Source organism: Felis catus, chromosome B2 (assembly GCF_018350175.1).
Source record: "Felis catus isolate Fca126 chromosome B2, F.catus_Fca126_mat1.0, whole genome shotgun sequence".
Lineage (NCBI taxonomy): Eukaryota > Metazoa > Chordata > Mammalia > Carnivora > Felidae > Felis > Felis catus.
The window spans coordinates 12,718,032-12,745,746 of NC_058372.1; the positions used below are offsets into that span (position 1 = coordinate 12,718,032).

Sequence of the window (27,715 nt, forward strand, 5' to 3'; positions counted from 1 at the left end):
GGATGTCACCCACGTCTATACCCCAGGATGCCGGCTGGGTCTGCTCAGCCACCAACCAGAACCAAGCCCACATGGGGATTGTGGCCAATCGGGGCCGAAATCCAGGGATAGGAAATCAGCACAGGCTCAGAATTTCCCCAACATGCCCCGCCTCTTCATTCAGATTCCCATCAAAGCTCTGGGGGAGCTCCCTGCCCTCCCTCCCTGTCCCCTTACCAAAGGCTTTGGCGACATCTCCTGGACAAGTGCAGCCTCCGTCCTTCGAAGAGAAAAAGCAAGGAGAGGGCGTCAGCGGGGTGCTCAGCCAGGATGTCCCCTCCCCTGGGGTGCCTCGGTCATCCGGAGGTGATATCCGGGCGCACCCCCAGCCAAGGGCAAGCCCCCAGCCAAAAACAGCAACCCTCAGAGCCCGACCCAGCACTCCCGGGTTACCGTGTTCTGACTCAGTTTGCTCCCATTTGCACCTTCTGTTTGCACCTTCCGTTCCCCCCCCCCCAAAACCCTGCCGTGTTCCCCCTCGGGATCTGCCTTGCCCTGGAAGCCCGGGGCAGGAGCCGCTCTGAGACCTCGCCCCCCGCCAGCCCCTCACACAACACGCCGGGCCTGGGCCTTCCGAATTCATTGCTCATCCAAGCAGTCACCTTTCCCTCCTGCCTGGTGGGAGATGAGGTTTATTTAGGACAAGAGCGGGATTACTTGAAGAGCCAGGGAAAGGACACTGAGTTAGCTCCTGCGTGATTCCAGCCGCTCCACGTACCTCCCGCTCATCTTCATGAATCGTGCCCAGTTAACTTACAATCAAACATGCACCCTGGATCCCCCTCGCCACCCACGGAGGGCACACGCCTGGGGCTAATGCCTGCGGGACAGTCACCTAGGGCCGCCCGGCAGGTCCAGTCACGGGGGTTATATATACACACCAGCAACACGGTGCGAGGCTTCCAGGACGCAGAGCCCAAGGTGTGTCCCTACAGACACAGGCTGCTGCCTGCTCTTCGATGCAGGAGTCCAAGGAGGATGGCGACGGTGGCCGGGAGTTGCAGCCAGACCCCACAGAACGAGAGGCAAAGAAGCAAAGGCCCAGGGGCAGCAGGGGCAGGCCAGTGCCGAGGGCTGGTGTGACAGCCAAGCCCTAAGGTCAGAGCCGGGAGGCGGGACCCGCCCGCAAAGGCGTCACGCCAGCCTTGGGAAGGACACAGAAAACACAGGCTGCCCAGGCCACCTTAGGTCACAACTGGCGGGAAGGTGTGTGCGCCCCCAGAGTTGGGGGGCATCTAGTGAATGGAGATGAACCACTTCATGAACAGCGCCTCCAACGGAGAGCAGGGTGTCTCTGTGACTCAATTCCCACCCCCTTTTTTTTTTAATGTTTTATTATTCTTATTTTTTTTTTTGACACACACACACACACACACACACACAGTGTGAGCAGAGGAGGGGCAGGGAGAGAGGGAGACACAGAATCCGAAACAGGCTCCAGGCTCTGAGCTGTCAGCACAGAGCCCGACGTGGGGCTCGAACTCACAAACCGCGAGATCATGACCTGAGCAGAAGTCGGACGCTTAACTGACTGAGCCACCCAGGCGCCCCCTGAATTCCCCCCTTTTTTAAGCCCGCTTTTCAGGCCCGTCCCTCTAGGAACTAGAACTCCATTTCTGCTTCATTACTTCTTTGCAGTTGGATCAAAAGGTAGGTGTGGAAAGCCTGTCTTCTTTCTTTACGAATCTTTACTCAGTACAAATGCTTCCTCAGTCAAGTCCGTTACAGGCACACCTCGGAAACATTGCTGCTTTGAGTTCCAGACCGCTGCAGTAAAGCGAATACCCCAACAAAGCAAGTCCGGTGAATTTTCTGGTTTCTCAGCACGTAGAACACCTACACGTACGGTGCCCTGTAGTCTACCAACTGTGCAACAGCCTCACATTCTCAAAAAAAGGTGCACACCTTCATTAAAATGTCCTTTATTGCTAAAAAACGCTAACCATCCCCTGAGCTTTCTCGGCAAGCCGGGACCGCTGATCACAGATCAGACACAAATAGAATAATGAAAAAGTTTGACATTTGGGGAGAATGAACCAAAACGCGGCACAGAGACGCGAAGCAGGCAGATGCCATTGGCAAAATGGTGCCAACATACTCGCCCAATGGCGGGTTGCCATAAACCTTCAATTTGTAAAAACAAAACAAAAACAAAACAAATAAACAAACGTCGTATCTAAGAGGAGCACCGAAGCTTAGTGCAATAAACAAGGTATGCCTGTATTCACGAGCAGCTTCTCTGATCCCAGAGGGCCACAGGGTGCTGAGGAACGAACGGTCATTTCGGGAGTAGTGTCTCCGTGGAAGTGACGTGGCCAAGCCGTCCGTGCGAAGACAGTGACAGGACTTGGGATTGTACCTCGTGTCGGTGCTTCCAAACTTCAGCATGTCTACTTTCTCTATCAAAGGTACAAGCCCCCTGTATGCCCTTCGCTCGTCCTGCCGATTTTTAAGTGCTTTATCTCGTTATCAAAACCAGTTTCACATGACAGGGTTTCAAACTTATGACCTCAGAAGAGTAAACAAATTCATGTTCCCATGAAGTTGGACGTTATCTGACTTACAGCACAACACACACACACACACACACACACACACACACACACACACTCCCCAAGTCTTGTACTCACTTGCTTGTGAGTCGCCATGGACTGCCAGGGTGTCTCGAGTGGGGCCCCCACACTTCTGCATTTTTGTGGTTAGTGATGAGGCCCTGGGCTACTGGGACCCTCGAAAAGGAGCTCTTCTCTTCCCAGGATGGGCCAAGACAAGATGCCCACAGTTGAGAGGACTTCGTGATGGGGCGCCTGGGGGGCTCAGTCGGTGAAGCGTCCAACTTTGGCTCAGGTCGTGATCTCAAGGTCCGTGAGTTCCAGCCCCGCATCGGGCTCTGTGCTGATGGCTCAGAGCCTGGGGCCTGCTTCGGATTCTGTGTCTCCCTCTCTCTCTGCCCCTCCCCCGCTTGTGCATTTCCTCTCTTTCTCTCTCCCTCTCTAAAATAAATAAACATTAAAAAAAAAATTCTTTAGAAAAAAAGAGGGCTCCATGACGTGTCACAGAGGGGAAATCACACTTACGGCATCTTCTGTTCGGCGCGTTTGTAAAGAGACAACGCAGCCCGAACAAGCCAGACTGTGCATTTAACCCAGTGCAATCCAACGTCACATAATGCTTTAGGGCAAAGGAGGCTGCTCCCTGCTATCATGTCCAGGTAACCTGCAAAAGTTGTTCAAAGCACCCTTTCATGTACCCGGGAGGTAGGGCAGCCGGGGCAAATCTCTACAATCTAAACCACGCATTCGCTTTCACTTATAAATGTTCATGGCTGCTGGGAGGTTATCAGAAACAAGGTGCCAATATTGGAAGAGCCTCTTGTTTTTGTTGTTCCAGAGTGTTAATGTTACATTTTAGTAGAAAAAGCATCACATGACATGAGCGGTAGGAACTTGATCTGTGAAGCGTCAGCCTACCTCTTCTTCTTAAAAATACCTGCTCTTGGGGCGCCTGGGTGGCGCAGTCGGTTAAGCGTCCGACTTCAGCCAGGTCACGATCTCACGGTCCGGGAGTTCGAGCCCCGCGTCAGGCTCTGGGCTGATGGCTCAGAGCCTGGAGCCTGTTTCCAATTCTGTGTCTCCTTCTCTCTCTGCCCCTCCCCCATTCATGCTCTGTCTCTCTCTGTCCCAAAAATAAATAAAACGTTGAAAAAAAAAAAAATACCTGCTCTTCCCTGGGGGCGCCTGGGTGGCTCGATCGGGTGAGGGTCCGACTTCGGCTCAGGTCATGATCTCGCGGTCTGTGAGTTCGAGCCCCGCGTCGGGCTCTGTGCTGACAGCTCAGAGCCTGGAGCCTGCTTTGGATTCTGTGTCTCCCTCTCTCTCTGCCCCTACCCCACTTGCACTTTCTGTCTCTCAAGAACAAATTAACACTAAAAAAAATTAAAATAAAAAAAAAACCCTGCTCTTCTCTCAAGTGGAGGCTGGTGAAGCAAGTAAGGAAGACGCAGAGGGAATGCAAATCAAGCACCTACTATGGGCCAGGGGGGTGCTACAAACTTCATTTTTCTATTCGAACACCACAAGAACATAAAGTTGATATTTTGTGGGTGGAGGGAAGCATGAGGGGGGGCTCAGGAAGGTTGGGTGACTTGCCCCAGGTCACACAGCTATACCAACGGAAGAACAAGGTTAGAGCCCCGGTGGAGTACACTCTAAAAACGTCTAGAATCACCCTTATCAGAACAGGAGCAGTGGTGGTTATCTTAAGAGGACAGCACTTCTGGTAATCTTCATGTTTATCTGTATTTTCTCACTTTTTCTAGGCTAAACCTGTTGGGGGGGGGAGGAATTTTTCAGGCGTCAAAACAATTCAATTACCTGAAATTTCTTTGTTAAGGTCTTTGTCTTTTTTAATTTTTAAATGTTTATTTATTTATTTTGAAAGAGAGAGAGAGAGAGCAGGGAGAGGAGGGCAGAGAGAGAGAGAGAGGGAGACAGAATCCCAAGCAGGCTCCGCTCCATCAGTGCAGAGTCTGATGCGGGGCTCAAACTCACAAACCGGATCACAACCCGACCCAAAATCAAGAGTCGGATGCTTAACCGCCTGAGCCACCCAGGTGCCCCACTCTGTTCAGGTCTTTCTAAAGAATGGTCTAACTGCTCCTAAAGTGCTCTATTAAACCATTAAAATTATTGGAGATTTGCTGAACCATTTTTTCATCCCCGCACAGGGTCCGTGGGCAAATGTGAGCACTAGTGACCGAGGACAGAGAAGGAGAGGGTTGGGGACTACTCCGAACCATCTGGATCCTTACTGTTACCGGCCCTTCCTGATGCAGGGCCTCCTGAGTCTTGATAAGCATGCTCTCTCGGTCTTCATAAAATGTTCTCATTAAAACGCTGGAGCTCTGGGGCGCCTGGGTGGCGCAGTCGGTTAAGCGTCCGACTTCAGCTCAGGCCACGATCTCACGGTCCGTGGGTTCGAGCCCCGTGTCGGGCTCTGGGCTGATGGCTCAGAGCCTGGAGCCTGCTTCTGATTCTGTGTCTCCCTCTCTCTTTGCCCCTCCCCCGTTCATGCTCTGTCTCTCCCTGTCTCAAAAATAAATAAAACGTTAAAAAAAAAATTAAAAACAAACAAACAAACAAAAAAAACGCTGGAGCTTTTGGGGAGCCCCTGGCTGGCTCAGCTGGTTAAGCGTCCAACTCTTGATTTTGGCTCAGGTCATGATCTCACAGTTTGTGCGTTCGAGCCCCACACCGGGCTCTCTGCTCAGCACAGAGCCTGCTTTAGATCCTCTGTCTCCCTCTCTCTCTGCTTTGCCACCCCGCTCATACTCTCTCTCAAAAATAAACATTAAAAAAGAAAAAGAAAAAGAAAAAGAAAATGCTGGAGCTTGAGTTAGAAGAAACAACCGTGATCCCAGTCAACTTAATCCCAGGACTTCTTTCTAGGTCCTGTGAAGCACCAGTCCAGGTTTGCTGGGTTATCGGGGGGAAAGCGAACTCAGTGGTTGTTCGAAGCTCCCCTTCTAACCTTAGTGCTCCGGGGACTGTCCTCTCCCCACCGGAAGGCATGCGTGGGGGCTGTGTGGGGAAGGACTAGCTGGAAGAACAGAGGAAGGTGTTGTCTCCCTGCACACTGGGATGGAAAACCGACGGGGTCCCGTCCCCACCCTGCATCTTCTGTGACTTCAGCAAGTCTTTCTTTTCCACTCTCCTTGAGCCTCCTTCATTTTCCAAGCTGAGTGGGGCAGGGGGCGGGGAACAGTCAAGGGAAGACTGGATGGAGTACTGGAGATAACAGACCTCTGCGTGAGTGCTGGCTCTGCCATTGCCGGCAGTGATGTTGAACAAGTCACTTAAGATCCCGAGGCTTTAGTTCCTCCCTTGGTTCTGATGGCTAACTTTATGTATCAGCTAGACTGGGCCACGGAGTGCCTAGAAAAGTCTGGGTGTTTCTGGAAGAGTTGTTTTGTGTGTGTGTGTTTATTTTCGAAAGAGAGAGCATCCAAGAGTGTGTGGGGTGGGGGTGGGCGAGAGAGGGGGACAGAGGATTGGAAGCAGGCTCTGTGCTGACAGCAGACAGCCCTATGTGGGGCTCAAACTCACAAACTGTGAAATCATGACCTAAGCCAAAGACAGACACTTAACTGATGGAACCACCCAGGGGCCCCAGGAGGGTTTTTTTGTTTTTTTGTTTTTTTAATGAGATTAACATTTCAATTGGTAGATGGAGAAAAGGAAGTGGGTGGGCCCCATCTCATCAGTTGAAGATTTGAATGGAACAAAAGGGCCGCCCCTCCTCAAGTGGATTTTTCCTGAGTGACTGCCTCTGAACTGGGACAGGGGCTTTTTCCTACCTTTTAACTCCCAACTGAAATGAAACCGTCAGCTCTTCCTGGTCTCAGGCCTTCAGACTCCCACTCAGACTATCACTAGACCATCAGCTTTCCTAGATGCCTGGCTTAGCAACTCACCCTGTAGATCTTGGGGCTTCTCACTCCCCCATAATCACATGAACCAGTTCCTTATAATGAATACTCCCTCCCCCTCCTCTCTTGCCACACACACACACACACACACACACACACACACCCTATTGGTTCTGTTCTCTAGAGAACTCTGACTAATACACCTGTCAAGTGACAATAACAGCTAGTTCTCCAGGCTGTTCCAAAGATTAGAAATTATAAGTGATTTGTGCCAGGAAGGTAATAGATGCTCAATAAATAATAGCCATTCCTTCCTCCAGGTCTGTTTCCACCATTAAAATCCTCTTTTGTGTGATGTCCCTAGCTGATGGTGGCAAGACAAAACTCAGTCACGCTTTAATCTTCACCTACGCAGGGGGTGTCCTGAATTTATGCTCTCTGCCTCTTAGAACCCCATGTGGGCCATAATAAATAGAAACCTAATTCAAGTCCAGCCTCTTGAGTGTAAGCGCCTGCTAAGAGCCCCATGCTGTGGCTTCCTTTTCTGAATTTCAACAGCATGGATGTGCAAATTCAGCAACTAAAGTGTAAAATGAGACAGCTGGAAGGAAACCGGACAGAGTAGCAGATCCAAAATATCTGATGGGTTTCCAGGGGGTTTAGGGATGGCTGGCAAGCGAGAGAAAGCTACTTGTGAAACCCTATCAAAGGGACAGTGGAAGAAATGGCTGCTGAACCCCAAGACACTCAGCTAGCCAGGAGGAATGAGCTCAGGTCAAGGGTACCGATCCCACGTGAGTCTGTGAACTTCACCTGGTTTTCTGGCCACAAACAGAACTTCTGACCCCATCTGAGAAATCTCCCACCGTTACTGAGAGCCTCGAAGCACCAGGACCACAAGCCTGGGCTGTCACTATCACTAACTGACAAAAGTCAGAGAAGCTGTTCCCTGGGGACCGGCCGATAAAACCTGACCCAAGCAGGGTAGCTGAGCCTCCACTACAGAAACCAGTGGTTCTCAAAGTTGAGAGCACATCACAGTTTCCTGGAAGGCTTCTTAAGACGGACACTTGGGCCTCGCCTTCAGAGCTGCCGATGCTGTAGGTCTGAGCCAGGCCCGAGAATTTCTAACAAGTTCTCAGTTGATACTGATGCTGCTTGTCTGGGCACTACACTGAGGAAACCGCTAAGGTGAACTGTCAATGAGGTGGTGCTGTATAAAGAGATCCCAAGCCGATTTTCAGTGGCTGGTGTGCAAACAGAGCAAAAATGAGCCATCAACTAAGCAGGTGTGAAGTTTCCAGAAGGACACAAGTATGGGGAACTCAGAACACGTTCATAGCGGAACCATTCATTGGACATTCACTGACCTTGGAAATGGTGGCCATTCAAGAAATATATATGATACGGGGTCCATAAAAGTTTATTTATTTCTGAGAGAGAGAGAGAGAGTCAGAGTGCGAGTGGGGGAGGGCAGAGAGAGAGGGAGACACAGAACCCGAAGCAGGCTCCAGGCTCTGAGCTGTCAGCACAGAGCCTGACGTGGGGCTCGAACTCATGACGCGTGAGATCATGACCTGAGCTGAAGCTGGATGCTCAACTAACTGGACCACCCAGGTGCCCCCGGGGTCCGTATTTTGATGAAGACTCTTAATGGTGAAAATTATCATGTAATAGAGATTCACGACTAAATTACACACGGTGCTTTTGTGGCCAACTTCTGAAGAGTCAAATTTGCTAAGATGGGGTCCAGAGATATCTTTTTAAGAAAGCTTCTGTGGTGACTCTCATGTAGCCAGCCCAAAACAAGGCCAAAGTGGGGACCTAAGGACCACTGTCCTACGTCATACTGGAGACTGACGCAGTTTGAGGATCTCAGGGAGCTGGATCACCGCATTCAGCAAAGGGCTTTACGTCACAGTGAACGGGTGTTCATCTGGGCCCCGGGACAAGCGCTCAGGGAAGGGGTAATGAACGGAGGTCCTTACAACTGTCAGCAACCAATAAACCTGTCATTTATCCCACATAGTAGATGTTCCATAAACACTTGCTGATTGGATGGATGGATGGACGAAAAACTCGCACGAAGAATTAGGAGGAGGACAGGAAGTCTGCACTGGACTGCAAGGTAAGGACAGGACCCCAGCTCCGGGGAAGCAACAGCGACAGCAACCCAATTGCCACGGTGAGGCTCGACACGAGGGAGTATGCACGTAGGGGGTTTTAAAGAGTGTTATTATGTCCCCAAAGCAAGTCCAGAAATCAAACATCAACATGCCGAAGTGCTGAGCTGAAACCAACACGACATCATTCTGCAGGGATATGTAATTTGTTTGATGCATTTGTGTGTTGTTTTTAAATCACCTATCAATTATTTAACGTGGGAGCCCAGCTGAGCAACCGAACAGTGAAAAGAGTCAACAGTGTTACAGGACCACTAAAATCATGCCACTAATTCAGAATTTGTAAAGAAAATTACACATATGTGATTTTTATAAACGTAAATGCAAAATAAACATGTTACGTATATAAAACATGCACATAAGTGGAATATGTGCCTAACTGTATATAATGTAATGAATGTATACTAAGGGAACATGTATTTTTATATTTACATTATATATTCTTGATTATATATTTAATTATATAGTAATTATATATTACATATATTTTTATGTATGTAATATATTTTATATGTTTATATTTATTTTATACATATGTACAAATTTATATGTGTGTGTGTACATACACGTATTTATAAAAACATCCACATAAGTGGAAACTGTGGTTGTCTTTCAGATTATATCCCACACGTCCTGTTCCGAGCATCTTTTTTTTTTTTTTAATTTTTTTTAATGTCTATTTATTTTTGAGGGACAGAGTGGGGAAGGGGCAGAGAGAAAGGGAGAGACAGAATCTGGAGCAGCCTCCAGGCTCTGAGCAAGTGTCAGCACAGAGCCCGACTCGGGGCTCGAACTCACAAACTGCGAGATCATGACCCGAGCCCATGTTGGACGCTTAACCGACTGAGCCACCCAGGCGCCCCTCGAACATCTTATCTGGAAGGGAAGAGCAGGGGACCGTCTCTGTGACTGTCTGCGTGGCAGTCACCACAGCAGTAAAGGCACTGTAGAACCACGGCTGAGGTGAGGACAGATTTTAACTCGGCATTCATTCACTCACTCGATCCTTGATGTTTAGAGGCTGAGCACCACGCCGCAGTCCTTCCGGGAGCTTCCTGGAAGAGCTGCTAGATCACGCTCCCTGCCTCCCCTCACCCCTTCCCGTCTTTTCTGAGCCCACGGAAATGTAACTTCTGCCCCCACCAAGCCACTGCATCGGCCCTCACTCCGGTGACCTGTCACTGGCAGCATTTGACAGCACTGCAGGTGGGACTAGCTAACATGAAGTCGTCCTGGAGGAGGGTGCGTCCCTAATCCGACACGACTGGAGTCCTCCCACAAAGGGGAAACGTGGACACACGCACGCACACGAGGCAGACGCCACAGGAACACGAGGCTATGGTGCCACCAGCCGAGAAACCACCAGAAGCTCCACGAGGCCGGGAACAGAGGTTCCCCCACGGCCCTCGTGACCCTGCGGATACCCCGATCTCAGACCTCCGGCCTCCCCAACGGGGAGACGGGGAGTTTTTCTCTCGTTTGATCCACCCAGGTTGGGGTGCTTTGTAGCCAACTAATTCGCGGCCCCCTCGTTCTCTCAAAGCTCCCCGCGTAGCCCCCATCCTGCTGCCTACGGCCTTGAGTTGTTAGTGACTAATGTGCCTGGGGAGCAGGGCCTGGGTCTCCGCCAGATGTCACCGCTGTGAACCAAGGTGCCCGGCTCACCGCCAAGCCCACGGGATGCCAAGTGGATGAAGGGTCAAGGAGCAGGGGCCTCCCCGAAGCCCCGAGGTGTTCCCACGTCCACCCCCCCTGCCCCGCCGGGCACTTACGGAGATGATGTGCCCCTTCAGGCCGTGGGCGGAGTCCGCACACTCGATCACGGCACTCAGTTGGGGGTAGCCCACCCCGGTCTTGGTGCGGGTGGTACACACAGAGCCTGGATGGTGGGAGAAGCGGGGCCCAAAGAGAGACGGTTAGAACGAGCCTCCAACACCGGCAGTGCCGGCGGGGAGGGGGTGGGGGTGAACTTTCTTTCCGTGGAGGCGGGGCGGGTGGTTAGAACCACACCATCTGGCCTCGTCCCTTCCGGTCCTCACCGCCGTCAACTGCGGCTGCCCAGGACGCCCTCTCCCCACACCCTGTCGCTGTCACTCACCTGTGCCATCAGCCCCCACCGCATGGCCACAGACCGTCCCTGTGTACGCTCCGTCCCTTCCCACGTCCCTCACTTCCCCTCACAGCCACAGTATACTTCCAGGGACCCCTCGGTCTCCTCCCATGGCCTCTCTACCTGCACTGTTGGTCAATCTCTAACTTCTCCGAGCCTCACAGCCTCGCCTACGAAATCGGCAGCCTGAGGTTGCAATGGGGATGCCACGGGGCCCGCGGGGCCAGCAGGCAGCCCTGGAGAAGAGGGAGCCGCACCCACCCCATTCCTGCACCCTCTCCCACCCAGGCCTGTCGACCGGCCCCAGCCTCTTGGGCTTCGCGATGGCCCACCCTGTCCAGAGCCCCCGTCCAGCCTGGGCTGTGGGGTCCGCTTCCGTGTCAGGAAGCCTCCTGAAGCCCTCTGCCCCCTTTGACCTCTGCCCTCTGCCTTTCCCACCGTCAACCCCAGTCCTGGCTGACCGGTGAGCCGGGTATTATCCAGCTATGTCCAGGCCGAGTCATGCCAAGAGCACCACCATCTCGAGCACACGTACCCCTGCTCAAGTCCCGTCCCTCCCTCCCAACAAGTTAGCACCCCCTACACCCCAAGATCACCCGGACCGAACTCCCGAATGTCCACCTGCCGCCCTCCCCTGCCACCTCTCCGTCCCTCCTGCTCCCCACACGCCGGCCACGCCGACCTTCCAGCTCCTCCGGCAGAACGAGTTTCTCCCCACCTCGGGGATCCTCTGTACGCGATGTTCTCTCTGTCCAGCACTCCCTGTGAACCAAGCCCCCGGTCCTGCCAGCCCTTCTCATCTTTCAGGCTTCATCTTAAATGTCACCACCTCAGGGGAGTTGTTGTTCTGACACAGCACTCGCTTCAAAAGAAGCATTTAAATAATTATTTGTGTAAGAATGCAGGGGATCTGTTTTCTCTGCTGGATGGTAAGCTCCATGGATATTCATTGTTGCAGATCCAGCGCTGAGAACAGAGCCTTGTACATAGCAAGGGGGCTATAAATAGTCGCCGAAAGAATGCGTGAACTTCAGATAGATGAGTCACCCGCATGCTTCACAGCTCAGTGGACGGGGCTTGAACTCCACTGCCATCACGCTTGGGGACAAGGTGCCTAGAACGCCTTCCTCCTGTCCTGACTCTCCACCACCACCAGTCCTTTCATGCACCGCCCCCCCCCCCCCAAATCTCTCCCGGCATCCTCAAGGACAGGATCAGACAGAGAACTGTGTTTATACTTCCAGGACTGGATTCAGCAAGAAAAACAGAGGCGCGGGGGATCCCCCTTTTCTCCTGCACCCATCCAGGGCAGAATACATCTCTTGACGTCTATCCTTACAACAGGTGCTGCCGCAATCCCGAAGCCAGTGAGCTCTTCTCCCTCCCAGGCACACGCTGCCCCAGCTACCAGCCCTGCATTGTGCAAGGCAGAATTCATTTCACAATTTCTGCCTCATAACTGGCTTCTCGCCTTCTCTCCCACTCCACTGCTAGATCCTTGCGGGAAGGCAGGGACGTGCTGCAGGGCCCCAGAGCTCTGCCCATGTGAGAGACCTACAGAGGGTAGGCCGATCACCTTTCTTGGAAATGGCCGTCAAACAAGGCATGGGAATGGTCTTGATTAATGCTCCGGTCAAAAGGAGAAGCCGGATACATGTTTCTCCTCCCAGGTACAGGGCCAGGGTGCTCATTGTTAATGCTGTCATTCACTTAGAGAAAACCCAGTGTTCTTACGCTAAAGAATTCATGAAATTGAACAATCATCTGCAACGAATTTAAAGAAGCCCTTCTGGAAAAGCTCCCTACTCTGTCCAGAGAGTCCTTTCTGCTTTTATAGACAGGCCTGCCAGGGCTGGGAGGGCGGGGAGGGCGGCCCACACAGGGATAACGGAAAGACAATAAATCTTCTGGGGAAACAGCACGTATACACAGAGGATGTGCATGAAGGAAACAAATGCAGCTGAACGCTCAAGATTACATCAAAAAAGGCTCTTTGAGAGCCGAGTGGACTTCTCACACACCTTCATATCCTGGACAGCACCTGCCCAGCACAATGGCGGCTAGCACACATCCGGGAATACGTATTTCTGATTAAGCAGGTGACTGGTGAGTGCCCTGGGCTACTGGGAACCAATTCTACTATTAGCCCAGTCTATGACATCCTAAGCGGGGAGCTCCTTATAAGTAAGAACTGGGTCTTATCCTCTCTTTGACTTTTCAATGACCAACACTCAGTAAAGACCAAAGGTGCTTTCCTCTTGCTCAGAAGACATTATCGATTGGCTTGTGTGGCACCATCAAAAGCCCAATGTTGACCATTTCCCTGTACGTGAAACACTCAAGTACTTTGATGAGCCTACAAAGACTCTTCATACACATCCCGTTCCCGCAAGGCTGTAACTGTGCCAAGTCACAACCCAACGATGTCTTCTGTGAGTTCCCACACTCTTCTCGCATTGCTTTATGGTTTGTTTCCTTTTTGGGTAGTGTTTGTTTGAATGGGTGATATTTAAAAAAAAAAATCTTTGCTATTTTTTATTCCCAGCTGAAAATGTATATGTTCTTTCCTTCTCTCCAATGTTAGTGTTTGTTTAGGAATGCATTTGCAAGGAAGAATATGAAAACATGAAAGTTCATGTTCACGCATAGCCAAAGGGGAAGGTGAACACCAACTGGCCCCAAGAGAAAATGGCACCACCCAACAGAAGGACAGAAAGGCTCTGCCTTGTTCCTCCACTCAAGATGCCAATGGGTGGTTCTAGGAGAAAATGCCTAAGAGAATATGGGCAAAATCCAAAATGCATTATGTATCAGGTGAGGAGCCGGGAGTAGTAACTGACCAGGCCATGGGTCAAGTTCAAATGTGGCCTCAGAGCTGCATGCCTACTATGTGCAATGTCTGGGGTCCCTCAGACCTTCATATAAACTGGAGGCGTTCATGCCCATTAACCGTCCCCACGATTCTTCACCCCCTCACCTTCCTCCTCAAGGAATATAGGATCATTAACGAAATCTGCATCCTGTTCTTCCACGTTAACGCTCTGAAACCAGGACCTCGCGTTCAACCCACATCCCGGCTCCTTCGGGACGTTCCCCGGTGGCAGCCCAGTGACATTTCCTACAAGACCTTCTGGAAGCTCAACTTCCAAAAGTGGTGGGATACTTCCAGAAGCAATGTGCTTCACCCTTGTGGCGGGGTCACCCACGGGCTCCCTTCTGGCCATCTCCAGTGTCCCCAAGCCCCCCATCCCAGTGCCCTGCACACAGCCTCTGCTGGCCTTCCCAGCAAGCCTTACCTGGTCCGACGCCCACTTTGATTATGTCTGCTCCAGAAAGAATAAGCTCTTCCACCATCTCCCCTGTCACCACGTTCCCGGCCTGAGACAGAAAAGCACACAGCCCGCAGTCACAAGCTACTCCTGGTGATACAAAGATGCGCGAATGAAGAAGCCCGTACCTGGACACACAGCGGCGCGTGCCCCGAAGCCACAACGCCGCCTGGGGCCCAAACGAGGGGGGGAGGGGAAACAACGGACTCAATTCCTGATTCTAGATGAAATCTCAAGTCGGCGGGAAGGCATGTTCCCCTGGTTCCCTTCTCTGATGACTAGGAACACAGACTCTCAACACCTCATACCACATTTGGGTTTGCTAACAGCAGGAGAAGGTATGCAAGCTGTCACGTTAGAACCACAAAAGACCCGAGATGATCCAGGTCAGAGCTTCTGAACGTGCCCAGGGTGGACAAAACAAAATCTCACGGAGAACCCAAATGCATAAAATAAGCAAGGAGAGGCTCTTTCAGATGATCATAATATTTGCTGTTGGGAATAACATGTTTTGGAGACTATAAAAACCCCTGAAGGACCTTTAAGGAACTCTAGGGGCTCAGGCTTAGGAAACCCGGCGATCGTCTCACCGGCTCACGGATGGGAAAACGCCTGGGGGTCCGCCCCAAGGCCGGGGCTTCCCACCCGGATATGAAAGGGCAGATGAGACTTTAGCGACCACAGGCCTGGAGCATGCTCCGACTTCACATGAGGCCGCGGCCCCCAGAATAAACATGCACACCAGGACGCGGCGGAAGCTAAAAACCAGAAAGATGCATCTGGTTTGGACATTGTACAAGTTCTTTCACCGCAGGGGCCTGGGAGCACGAAAATAGCCCTTTTCATTACGACTCACTGCCCTGCGGATTCTTCAGCTGGTACACAGGATACTTGGCAAGATGCCGGACTGAATTTTCACAACTGTACAAAGTCTTATTTTGGGAAATGCATCCCCACTCATGTTACTCTTTCTTTTTTTTTTTTTTTTTTTTTTTGCTTTGAAGCCCCAGTGTCTTTTCAGTGAATTCATTCCCGGCAGTGGGGAGGGGGGGCGGGGAGTAGGTTTTCTTTTTTTAACCTAGACAGAGTGACTTTTAACTCTGTATAAAATATCTTGGAAAGGTTAATGAGGAAGGCTCAAAGCTGCTCTGATCCAACAACATCTGACAACGGAAAACGCTGGATGCTCCAGAAACAGGACCAGAGCATTGAGAATACCAGGCACAATAACGGGGTGGGGGGCATTGCGCGTCACTGAGGGACAGAACCAGGTTTCCACAGACAGAACTGGGGAAAGGGATCTTCTGAAAACAGGATATAGATTAATGTTCACGCTTGTCCCCAAAACCAGCTTCAGATGGATTTAAGAGTTAAATTATAAGTGGAATCCTCCCAGATTTAGAATGCCTTGAATACCTGTAAGAAACATAAAAGTGAAAGATACATGTGTCATCCTCTGATCTAGTAAGTGTACTCCCAAAATTCTCTCCCAAGGGAGTAATCATAGCTGACGTCAAAGATTTAACGACAAGGATGTATATTATTTATTTGTAACAGTACAAAACTGCAAATCTACTACCCAAAATGGGAATCGTTCAACAACCTGGTGTTTTCCCACCTACGTGATGTTTTTAAGGTTGCTTAGATGGCATTGGAAAATGCTTAACCGATTTCAGTCTGACGTTAGGGGGAAGAGAAGGAAATAGTAAGATCTCCATTTTGTTAAAATCAACAAGGGGCCCCTGGGTGGCTCAGTCAGTTAAGCATCCGACTCTTGGTTTTGGCTCAGGTCATGATCTCATGGTTTGTGGGTTCAAGCCCCACATTGGGCTCTGCGCAAACAGCATGGAGCCTCCTTGGGATTCCCTCTCTCTTTCTCTCTCTCTCTCTGCCCCTCCTCTGCTCACGCTCACCCTCTCAAAATAAATAAATAACCATAAAAAACATACTGAAAAAAAATAAACTTCAAAAAAAAAAAGAAGGAGGACAGGTGAGTTTCCACTTGCAGGTGCCAAAAGCTGGCCCAGCAAATTGGAAACCAAGAAAGGCAAAACTAAGGGGAAAAGGAGGAAGACAAAATCAGAAATGAAAATGGCCAACGAGACACCCTCTAGCCCAGGAATGGCCACAGTCCCCGCCCAGGAAGCTGTGCATGGGGGTGACTCAGGGGTGATGTGGGGATGATGCAGGGGTGTGGCGCGGGCCAGGGTGATTAGCGAGGGTCCAGCCCACCGCCTACGTGCCACAGATAGCGTGACTGGACATGGCTGCATCCACAGCACATGCTCAGGTTAGCACTCGAGACAAAGCACAGGTTCCGGACCTTTGGGGGGGGGGGGGGCACCAAACCAGGCAGGCCATTGCCGCCAGGCACCTCTCTCCTAGGGGAGGCTGAGCACGTCCAGGACCCCACCCCTGCTCTGCCAGCAACCACCGCCCCTCCGGGTCAAGGAGAAGCATGGGGGCCCAGAGAAAAGCCTGCAAAAAGCAACAAGATTAGAGAGATCCTCGGGCAAAAACCCAAACCAGGACTGTTTTGCCCTAATGTTTCCAGCTTCCCTGCAGACCCAGAGATCTAAGGCAGCATGAGTTCAGAAAGACCTGGGGTAGACTAGGGCCCCACACTTAGCAAGTAACTAAGAAGTAACTCTGAGTCTCCCTTTATCCTGCTATGAAGTGGGACTAACCACACCCACTTGGTGCTGTCACGATAAGGTTTACAAAGAAAGTTCTATTCAATTCCTAGACAGAGCCCAGCTCTCAGTTGGTGCTCAGTAAAATGTTGGTCCCTCCACTTAAGAATGGTTTCTTAAAATAAATAAATAAATAAACAAATAAATAAAATAAAATAAAATAAAATAAAATAAAATAAAATAAATTAAAATAAAATAAATTAAAATAAAATAAATTAAAATAAAATAAATTAAAATAAAATAAATTAAAATAAAATAAAATAAAATAAATTAAAATAAAATAAAATAAAATAAAATAAATTAAAATAAAATAAAATACAATAAATTAAAATAAATTAAAATAAAATAAATTAAAATAAAATAAATTAAAATAAAATAAATTAAAATAAAATAAAATAAATTAAAATAAAATAAAATAAAATAAAATAAATTAAAATAAAATAAAATACAATAAATTAAAATAAAATAAAATAAAATACAATAAATTAAAATAAAATAAATTAAAATAAAATAAAATAAATTAAAATAAATTAAAATAAATTAAAATAAAATAAAATAAAATAAATAAAATAAAATAAAATAAAATAAAATAAAATAAAATAAGAATGGTTTCTGCATTGGGGTGCCTGGATGGCTCAGCTGGTTGAGTGTTCGACTCTTGCACTCAGGTCATGATCTCAACAGTCATGAAATCGGGCCCTGTGTCAGGCTCTGCACAGATAGCCCGAAGCCTGTTTGGGACTCTCTCTTTCTCCCCCTCCCCTATGCACGCTCTCTTTCTCTCTCTCTCTCTCTCTCTCTCTCTCTCTCTCTCAAAAATAAATAACATTAAAAAAAAAAGAATGGTTTCTGTATATTGTTACTTTTTAAGACTTCAATGTGGTCAAATGTACGTAACCTAAAATACTGTTTTTAGCTATTTTTAATTTTAGCTATTTTTAAGCAGACAATTCAGTGGCACTGAATACATTCACACTGCTGTGCAGACATCACCACCATCTGTTCCTACAACTTTTCATCATCCCAAACTGAAGGTGTGTACCTACTAGAAAATAACTTCTCGGGGCGCCTGGGTGGCTCAGTCGGTTAAGCGTCCGACTTCGGCTCAGGTCACGATCTCAGGGTTCGTGAGTTTGAGCCCTGCATCGGGCTCTGTGCTGACAGCTCGGGGCCTGGAACCTGCTTCTGGTTCTGGGTCTCCCTCTCTTTCTGCCCCTCCCCCTCTCGTGCTTGCTCTCTCAAAAATAAACATTAAAAACATTTTTGAAATAAATGAAACAATAACTTCTCTACCCAGTTTTGACTGGCTCTTCTGAGGCCCTCTGCCAAGAAAAGTCCTTTCTCTAGGAGGAGATAAGGCAGGGGCCTGCAAAGAGCCGTAGGCCAGGTTTGGCCTGTGGAGCCACGGCCTGCCAACTTCCCATAGAAGGTGATGGAATGCTGATGCCAGTACCTTCTCCCAAGCACTCGCACGTGTCTCTACACCTACCCGTGGAAGCAGGAATAGGAGACGCTATCAAGGCAATAACCATCTTTCACGGCACATTAAACCGAGTTTGCTATGGGGCTCTCAGGCGTCACCTGGATCCGAGGCCCTGCGTGGGCTTCCGCCACGGTTCCGGAAAGACAGTGAAAACAGGACATCCAGGCAACTCGGCCTGAGAGGTTACGGTCCGTCAGCCATGACCACTTCTCGTACTTCAACGAGTAAGGCTGCCCACGGCTGACAACCCGCAGGGAATTCTAAAGAGCGTCCGCCTCTTCGGGAAGAGGGACAGCTCAGGAGGTAACCGTGAGTGCCACCACAAGAATGCAGACAGGTAACCGGGCCACTGGCCATGCACAGAAACGAGGAGGCTGTGCCCACGGCTACCTGGGCACCGGTCAACGGTGGCTAACGTGGCATTGCCCCGGGGCGTGCAGCTAGGTCTCCAGTCTACTTTGAACGGGTCAGGTGTCACAGACCTACCTCCTCCGGACAAAGTCGGAAAGAGGCACCAGCACAAAAGCATTTTTTCAGCAGGCTTGGTTTCCAGCGGGCAGTGTGGTACAACCGTAAGATCTCAGGTCCCGGAGGCAGGCCGCTTGGCTCTGGACCCCGGGCTCACCTCGCGCTGGCTGTGAGATCCTCAGAAAGTTCCCTAAGCTCTCTGAAATGGAGTTTCACGTCAGTAAGAGCAGGTGCTCGTAACCATGCTCCAAGATTTGATAGGATTCCAAGAGCAGGGTCTCATCCACACTCAGTGCCTTTTTCTACAGCACCCGGTAGGCATCATTCTCTTTCCTCTCTGGAAGCCACCAGGCAAATAAATGGCTCTAGGACTTACCACACCGTTCTAACAGCCAGCACTTCTACAGGACCCTTCTCTGCCAAAGTGTTCTAAAAATCCCTGCTTTTCCCCTCCTTACAAGTGGCAGGGAGTGCCTTAGCTGAAAGGCAAGGAAGAGGGGTGTGCACATAAATCCGGAACGCACAGGAAACAGGGAGCAACAGATAAGCCCTTGCTCCGAATGCACACATCCTGAGCTGCCAGCTGCTACCAAGACCATTTCTTTTCTTTTTTTTTTCTAACCTTTATTTATTTATTTTGAGAGAGGGAGAGTGCAAGCAGGGGAGGGGCAGAGAGAGAGAGAGAGAGAGAGGGAGAGAGAATCCCAAGCAGGCTCTGTGCTGTGAGCACAGAGCCTGACATGGGGCTCGATCTCACCAAGGGTGAGATCATCACCTGAGCTGAAATCAAGAGCCAGACACTTAACCGACTGAGCCACCCAGGCGCCCCTACCAAGACCATTTCTTCTTCTTTTCTTTTTTAATCTTTGTTTTGAGAGAGAGAGAGAGAGCACAAGCAGGGGAGGGGCAGAGAGAGAGGGAGAGAGAATTCCAAACAGGCTCCGTGCTACGAGTGCACAGCCCAACACGGGGCTCGCTCTCATGAAGTGTCGTGACCTGAGCTGAAGTCAAGAGTCGGACACTTAACCAACCGAGCCACCCAGGCACCCCTACCAAGACCGTTTCTGAGTACCTCTTCTGTTCACCGCACTGGAACAATCATGACACTCAGCATCCATATTACAGACTCTTCAGTTCCAAAACCTTGGACAAATGGTAATGCATCCAAAAGCCATGAGAGAAATTACACTTCCCCGAACCAAGGGTGTTAAGAGTCCTGGAGGTTTCCAAACGAATGGCAGATTTCAAGGGTCAGTGCAAGCAAAGAAGGCCTTAGAAATAACCATCTACCTTGCCAACGTCCCCCGTTCATTGCTGGGGAAACCAACAAGAACAATAAAAACACATCCCAGAGCCAACCGGCAGATGCTTAAGGGGCACTGGCTTGTGGTGGGTGCCCACAGGGCCGTGGGAACTCTGCGCCAGTCTCTCCCCCCCGCCCCAGCCTCATCCCCATAGCAACCCTGGGGCTCTGTACTCGTGACACTCCCCCTTCCCTTGTATTGGCAGCCTCCCTCCTCCTGCACTGCCCCTGTCCCCTTGTCTGCAACCCTGAGGCCTGGAACACGGGCTCCCTGGGCTCCACAGCGGGCAGCTTGCCTCAGCTGTCGGCAGGACCAGCTGTGAGCTAAAACTCACAGCCCGCTGGAGCACAGGATAGAAAGCTCCGGGGCTCCAACTGATTTATTTATTTATTTTTTAATGTTTATTTATTTTCGACACAGAGAGAGACAGAGACAGAGTGCGGGCAGGGGAGGGGCAGAGAGAGAGAGAGAGAGAGAGAGAGAGAGAGAGAGAGAGAGACACAGAATCTGAAGGAGGCTCCAGGCTCCGAACCACCAACACAGAGCCCAACATGGGGCTCGAACTCAAGAACCTTGAGATCGTGAGCTGAGCCGAAGTCGGACACTTAACTGACTGAGCCACCCAGGAGCCCCCAACTGACTTCTGCAATCACTTATCCTTTTGAAAGAAGGGGCACATGTTTTCTCTGCCTTCTTAAAACAAAAACGAATAATCTTCCCATCCCACCTTCCGTTTTCTTCCCTATCAACCTTCCACGTCTACCTCAGTGCTCAGGGCATATGCCCCCAACGGTCCTCACCACCGACAAACAACTGTGTGTGAACCCCACGCCGTGTGACCCCCTCCGTCATTCTCCGGCTGTTATTATCCTTGACCTCCTCTCTGTCGGTGCGGAAAACGAGACTCAGAAGGTGAGGTGACTTCCCCAGGGTGGCTGAGCTCCCACCAACTCCAGGGGCACTCAGTTAGCGATTCTCAGGGTGTTACAACCGGCGGCAAAGTAGAGTAAGGGGGAGGGGCAAGGGAGACGTGTGGGAAACAGAATTACGGATTTGTTCCAACAGCAACAGCATACCTGCCCTGCCGCTTCCATAAAACCATGCGGCTGCGTCTCCATATGCTACGGAGCAAAAGACGACACAAGAGCCATGCGGGCAGGGTTACCGCTTACACAAGGGGCAAAACCAGGCACGATTAAACAGTGTTAAGAAGAGATCAGTGGTGGTGAGACCAGAGACATGCAAGGAAGGAAGAGATCACTAGAGTCCGGGGGTGGGGGGGTGGGGACAGCCCTCTTGGGTGGGAGTAGGGGCTTCTGGACGTAGGTACACTGGAAGGCTTGCTTAGGCTAGGACTATTTATGAAACACTCAGGTTCTAAGCACTTTTCTGTAGGTATGTCATAGTTCACAATTTAAGGCAAGGATTACTAAAGAGAAAGAAAGGGGAACCACTGAGTCGCCTTACTAAATCCGTGTCATTTCTCATGCCTGACCCTTCGGAACTCTCCTGCCAGTGGAGGTAAAGGATGACGTCCCAGGTTTATCAGTCGCTTCTATCCCCAGCGCAACTGACACACTGGAGGTGACCTGGAAAGATCTGGAATGATCTAGACCACACCACCACCTCAAAGCAGAAACCTAAGGAATGCCCGATCTTCTTCTCTCCACAAGGAATGAACAAAGGTCTCCTCAAGACATATTTGTCACACTCTTTCTCCTGCCACACAGGCAGTGTTTCACACAATCTACATTTAATACCCCATACTGTTTAGGGCTACCAGGTCTCAGCTGAAGGGCTGGGGCTTCCGCAGTCCCGGGAGTCCAGCCTTCTACTCGCTCTTGCGTGAGCAAAAGTTACCACCGATGGCTGTCACCACAGAAGAGACTCAGGACACCAGATATTAGACACCAACAGACTCGGCTTCAAACCCCAGCTTAGCTGTTCCACATTGGTATGACCTTGTGAAAACTCCAAGTGTATGAGCAGATCAGAGCCTAAGATTCCTCACCTGGGACACATCTGGGATAGCAGTTCCCACTCTTAACAGAAGAGAAAGAACAGATATGAACTTTCTGAAACCTACTAGGTATTCAATAAGCAGTATTACCGTTACGGAAGAAAGCAATGACACCGCAGCACTATTAGGGAGGGTAAAATGAATTTTTCAGTCTCCCACCCAACTTCTCCTACTGTACTACTGCTGATCGACCTTGGGGCAACTCTTGATTCTTTCTTCTCCTGTAATTGGAAAGCATGAAAATACACACTCAAAAATCCTTGTCAATTCTTAACAGATTTAACTCCACTAACAGAAATAATTCCTGGGTGCCAACTTCCTTACGATGCCGAGATACGAGGAGAAATAAAATTCAGAGTTTAAAACAACGGAGACACAGGGAAATTACCTAGTGGCCGCTCTGTAATCGTCATGTTACCTAAGACAGTAAAGACATGCACAATTACGACACAGATTTTCCAAAAGCCCAATTTTAACTCAAGAGCCTCCGGTCCCTTTTTCGGTCAATCCACCTTTGCTGGCAACCACAAACACACTTTCTGACCAGCGAAGGTGCTCCTAATTAGGAAGGGACACAAAAGACAGGCAAAGTCAAGAATAAGGGTCGTAGACAAAGCAAAACTCCAGCCAGCTGGCTACCGTTCCCATGAGGCACTTCAATTGCTCTGGTAGAATTTTCCACTGGAAAATTAGGAGAGGGATACAGATGACCTAAAAAGGTTGCAACCATGGGGTGCCTGGGTGGCGCAGTCGGTTAAGCGTCTGACTTCAGCCAGGTCACGATCTCGCGGTCCGTGAGTTCGAGCCCCGCGTCGGGCTCTGGCCTGATGGCTCAGAGCCTGGAGCCTGTTTCCGATTCTGTGTCTCCCTCTCTCTCTGCCCCTCCCCCGTTCATGCTCCGTCTCTCTCTGTCCCAAAAATAAATAAACGTTGGAAAAAAAAAAAAGGTTGCAACCTAACCCCAGTTTCATTGTTGTTTTTTTTTTTTTAATGTTATTTAGAGAAAGAGAGAGCATGCCCATGCAAGCAAGGAAGGGTAGAGAGAGACTCTTAAGCAGGCTCCGCACTGTTAGTGTGGAGCCTGATGCGGGGCTCGAGCTCACGAACCACGAGATCACAGCCTGAGCTAAAATCAAGAGTCGGACGCTTCACCGACTGAGCCGCTCGGGCACCTCTCATTGTTCTCATTTTTTAAAAATAAACTCCTTAAGTAAAGAGGGTCACAGAAGACCTTTGTTCAAGGGGCACACACGGTAAGAAACATTTGATAACATTTAGCAGAGATAAAAAGCCAACACCCTGTAACGTTGATCTGGATTTTACTTTTTACGGGGAGCCAGTCTGCAGACCTTCCATCGCCGCCGCCTCTTCGTGAGGATTCTCCACTCGTCTCAACAAGAAAGCACCGACACAGCCCCCCCACCCTGCACACGGAGCAAGCCTCTCTCTGCTCCCCACCCCCCCGCCACCACCGGAGAGCCCTCCGCCATACCTACCATGATAGTGTGTTCTGGGAATGTGGCACGCACCAGCTTCACGAATTCCACAAAATGTTCTGAGTACCCATTGGCCACGTCCAGGCAGATAAACTTGACCTGCGGCACGGCTTCCAAGATGCTGCTCATCTTTTCCAGATCGCTCTTCCCGCTGCCCGAACTCACGGCTACGTGCTGTACCAAAACACACGGAGAAGCACAAGGCCTGAGGAGTAAGTAGCATTCAAAGGCAGACCCTGCCCCACACCCCCCCACTCGCCCATGCTGAGGACGGTGCAGTGACTCTTCGAGGTGTACCCAGGTCAAATACACACACAGCAGATCTGCTCAAGAAACACAAAGGCAGGGGCGCCTGGGTGGCTCAGTAGGCTGGGCGTCCGACTTCGGCTCAGGTCATGATCTCCCGGTTGGTGAGTTCGAGCCCCGCCTCAGGCTCTGTGCTGACCGCTCAGAGCCTGGAGCCTGCTTCGGATTCTGTGTCTCCCCACTCTCTGCCCCTCCCCTGATCATGCTCAGTCTCTCTCTTTCAATAATGAATAAATGTTAAAAAAAAAAAAAAAATACAACAGCAGAGGTAAGGGAGACTCGTGATCCATTCATTGGGTTAACTATACTTTGCTTCAGTTACCTTTCCCCCCATTAAAGTGCATATATCCTTAACCTTGAACCTCGGCCACAGAATCTTCCAGTAAGTACATTTTTTTTTTTAATGTTTATTTTTGAGAGAGAAAACGCCAGTGGGGGAGAAGCACAGAGAGAGGATCCAAAGCGGGCTCTACGCTGCCAGCCCAGAGCCCGACGTGGGGCTCGAACTCGCAAACCATGAGATCACCTGAGCCGACGTTGGACGCTTTCCCCACTGAGCCACCCAGGCGCCCCATCCTTCTTATTTTCATTTTTACTCCCAATACGATAATTTCACAACATGCAAGTCGTAACCTACACAAAGAGCTCCAAGACTCGGGGTTCCTATTAAAAGGGAAAAACGTCCAAACGGTGCAAGAACCCGTGAGCCTAAAATGATCCTTCCCAGCCACACCTGTCCCTGTTCACATCTGGAGCCACCGCACGCCCCTCGGGGAACACCCTCTTCCCCACCCTCCACAGCACCGACGCTCTCCAACCCACCCCCCTGCTCCTGTGAAAATCTGCTCCTTGGGGGAAAAAAAAATTTGTTTTTAGTCATTTGTGCCTTAGTGCCACGAAGCCATGGGATTGTGCCCGGAGTCGGCATCTCTCCTTTTATATTTCATGTCACTTCTCTAAGGCCAGAAGTCACAAATGGGGGACCTATCTGAATATCCTTTGTGGCTCCCCCCAAATCACAACAATGTAGTGACAACCCAGATACTGAGCGTAACCAGCCCAGTCACTCGATACGTGTGTATTCTCGTTCTTTGCGTCGACACCCGTTTTCACTGCTCCCGCTGACATTCTGACCAGCTCCGGCCCCATCCATCCCTCCCCCGAGAGCAAGGCCGCCTTTCCCATTTTCCCTTTCGTTGCTGTTAAAGTCTGGCAAGTGAAACTCAACATTGGTTCATTTGTCTCCGTGTCACCGAGCATTTGACATTTTCCCCTTTTCAATTCGCCTTTTAATTTGGTGGGGGGGGGGGGGGGGCGTGCGGAGGCAGAGTAGGAAGTCAAACGATCACAGTTGGTCACGGAGGTCAGGGTGCCAGCTTAGAACACGTTGCCAGAAACTCCCATACAGGAGTCAGAGGTATGACCAAAAAAAAAAAAAAAAATCATTGCTCTCCGAACTCCTTACAGAGAAGAGAAGAAGGTGGCACAATTATAATTCATTCAAACACAACGTGGGGGAAAAAAAAGTGAAAAGATCTGGCAGCAAGCCAGAATTATTGTATCGCCCAAACCACCTTCTCGCGAACCCACAATCTCCATGCAGCACAGCCGGGGACGGGAAAGAGAGCAGCGTAATAACCTCAAAAGCAGCACCGTATGAAGTCATTTTCCAATCACACATGATCTGATCACAGGGGGAGAGCGACTCCAATGCCAAGAGACTTCTCTGCTGGCACTGGCTCGGGATGCGCCAGGTGCCAAGTCAGGTGCGTTACATAATAATAGGGATTTTCCTTATTTTCAAACTGCCTTTTTTTTTTTTTTTTTAATAACAGCTTTATTGAGATATAATTACACACCTCACAGCTCACCCCGTTAGAGAGTGCAGGCCAAGAGTTTCTGGCATATTCAGAGTCACGCATCCGCCCTCACGATTTTAAAACACGTGTCACCCCAGAACCTCGGTCGCTCCCACACGCTTCAGCCCTCACCCTCAAATTCCCGCCCCCCCGCCCGCCTTAGGCAACCACCAAAATCTACTTTGTCTCTGTAGGCTGGCCTGGTTTGCCATTTCATGTAAACAGACAGAGATTTTCGTGCCCGGCTTTTTCCCTCGGCGGAATGTTCTGGAGGGTCAGGGGCCCACTACCGCCTCTCCCCAGAGCTCTAAGGACTCCGCATGTCTGTCTGCAGGTCAAATCCTCTCGACTACCCTGAAGTCTGTCTCCCCACCCCCTGCAAGCAGTGGAATTTATAACCAGGGTGTAGTCTTACCGGCAGACATTCTGGGTGATTAGCAGCAAAGAGCTTCCATTCATCCAGGGCGTAGTGCTTATGAATTGCCGTAAACATGGAGTGCTAGGGAACAAAACAGCACCATCAGCGCAAGAAGTCAAATGAGTCAGCTCTCCTGCCTCCGTGTGGCAGGGGTGACCCCACGACACAGAAGCATCAGGCGTTCCTGATGTTCACGCTTGATTTGCTTTAAATATGCTAAGAGCCAAAAACAGACAAGGTGTGACCAGTGAAATCACAAAACCGCGTTTTCCATTCTAATCCGATGGGACAACACTGCCTTCCGGACTCAGGAGGCCCTGCCCGGAGGCCGGGGTGGGAGGGAAAGGGAAGAGTTCTCAGAACCCTGTCCAGGCCCACCACCTGAGTCAGGCACAGAGCTGAGGACAGCAGCTGCCCTGCCCCTAAGGGTCGCCCGAGGGCCACCTGCTGCTTAAGCCAATCCAAAAGAACCTCAACTGACACCTGAAAGCTTTTCTTTGCGTTCATGATCTAAACATGTCTCGCTAAACACGGGCGGTTGTTGGTATTTTTGAGTGAGGGCGGGAGGGAGGAAATGCTGTAACTTACAATCCCCAATCTAGGACTATCAACCCAATCCAACATCGACACTTTGCTCCCAAGCACTCTGCACACCATTTCGTGCCATTTACCCCCTCGAGCAACCTCGTACAGTAATTCTGGCTTCGCGGACAGAAGCGGAGCTTAAGGAATTTAACAGCTGCTTGGCCAAAGGGGGGCAAAGGCCCGAATCAAACGCCTATCTGACTGCAGAGCTCGGGTTCCTTCTCTGTCAGGACCCTCTCCTAACTTCCCTGGGTTGACTTCCCCATCTACAATTTCCCATTCCAAAATTCCATGGCTTTATTAACTCACACTGTCTCAGTGGATCCTAGAAAGAGAAAGCTCACAGTATCCACACATGGTTTCAGCGTATGCTATTTCACTGTATTCTCAGCGTACCTTGTCTCAAGAATGGTGAGTCCTTCCTTCCTGTCAAAACAGGCAGGGCACAGCAGGCTCTATGTTCTTCAAGGACTAGTAATCTGATAATTAATCAGGACTACTCATTGCTCCCTGATCCCACCCACTCTTATACTAATACATAATTCATTAGTAGCAATGGCTGATCACAGAGCAGGGCAAGGAAAAGACAAGGAGGGAAAAAAAAAAAAAAAAAAAAACAAATTCCTTTAGCAATGAATTCACTAGCCTCCAGGCCGAAACTCGGTGGGGGCTGAATAGAACTGATCACGGAGTCAGACAGACCACCCCCGATTCCACTTTCCGAATTCATAATTTGTTTGAAAATCTTCCTTCTAATCACTGGCTAATAATGAATCTTAACACCTCCTGAGGTTTGGCTTGCTGCCCACAGCGAGAAGCTCTTTCAACTAATTGGATTTACCTTTTCCCTTGGCAGGCATTATCAATGGAAATAGACACACACACTCTGTGCACGTCGGAAGCAAACATTTCACATCTCAGATGAATAAGGTGTGTTGCATCTCGGACGTAGCCGCGTGGGACAAAGGTCCTGCCCACAAATGGCTTTTCTTTTA

General features: G+C 50.0%; 1 protein-coding gene across 1 annotated transcript in view; it reads right to left on the minus strand.

The window, feature by feature from the left end:
• GMPR (guanosine monophosphate reductase) overlaps positions 1 to 27,715 on the minus strand; it is a 43,946-nt gene that overhangs the window by 6,311 nt on the left and 9,920 nt on the right. The window contains exons 3-7 of the mRNA XM_003985789.5: positions 26,133 to 26,216; positions 23,553 to 23,726; positions 14,056 to 14,137; positions 10,422 to 10,528; positions 217 to 259 (exon numbers count right to left, since the gene is read on the minus strand). Coding sequence (XP_003985838.2) covers positions 217 to 259; positions 10,422 to 10,528; positions 14,056 to 14,137; positions 23,553 to 23,726; positions 26,133 to 26,216 — 490 coding nt within the window. The remainder of the gene's footprint in view (positions 1 to 216; positions 260 to 10,421; positions 10,529 to 14,055; positions 14,138 to 23,552; positions 23,727 to 26,132; positions 26,217 to 27,715) is intronic.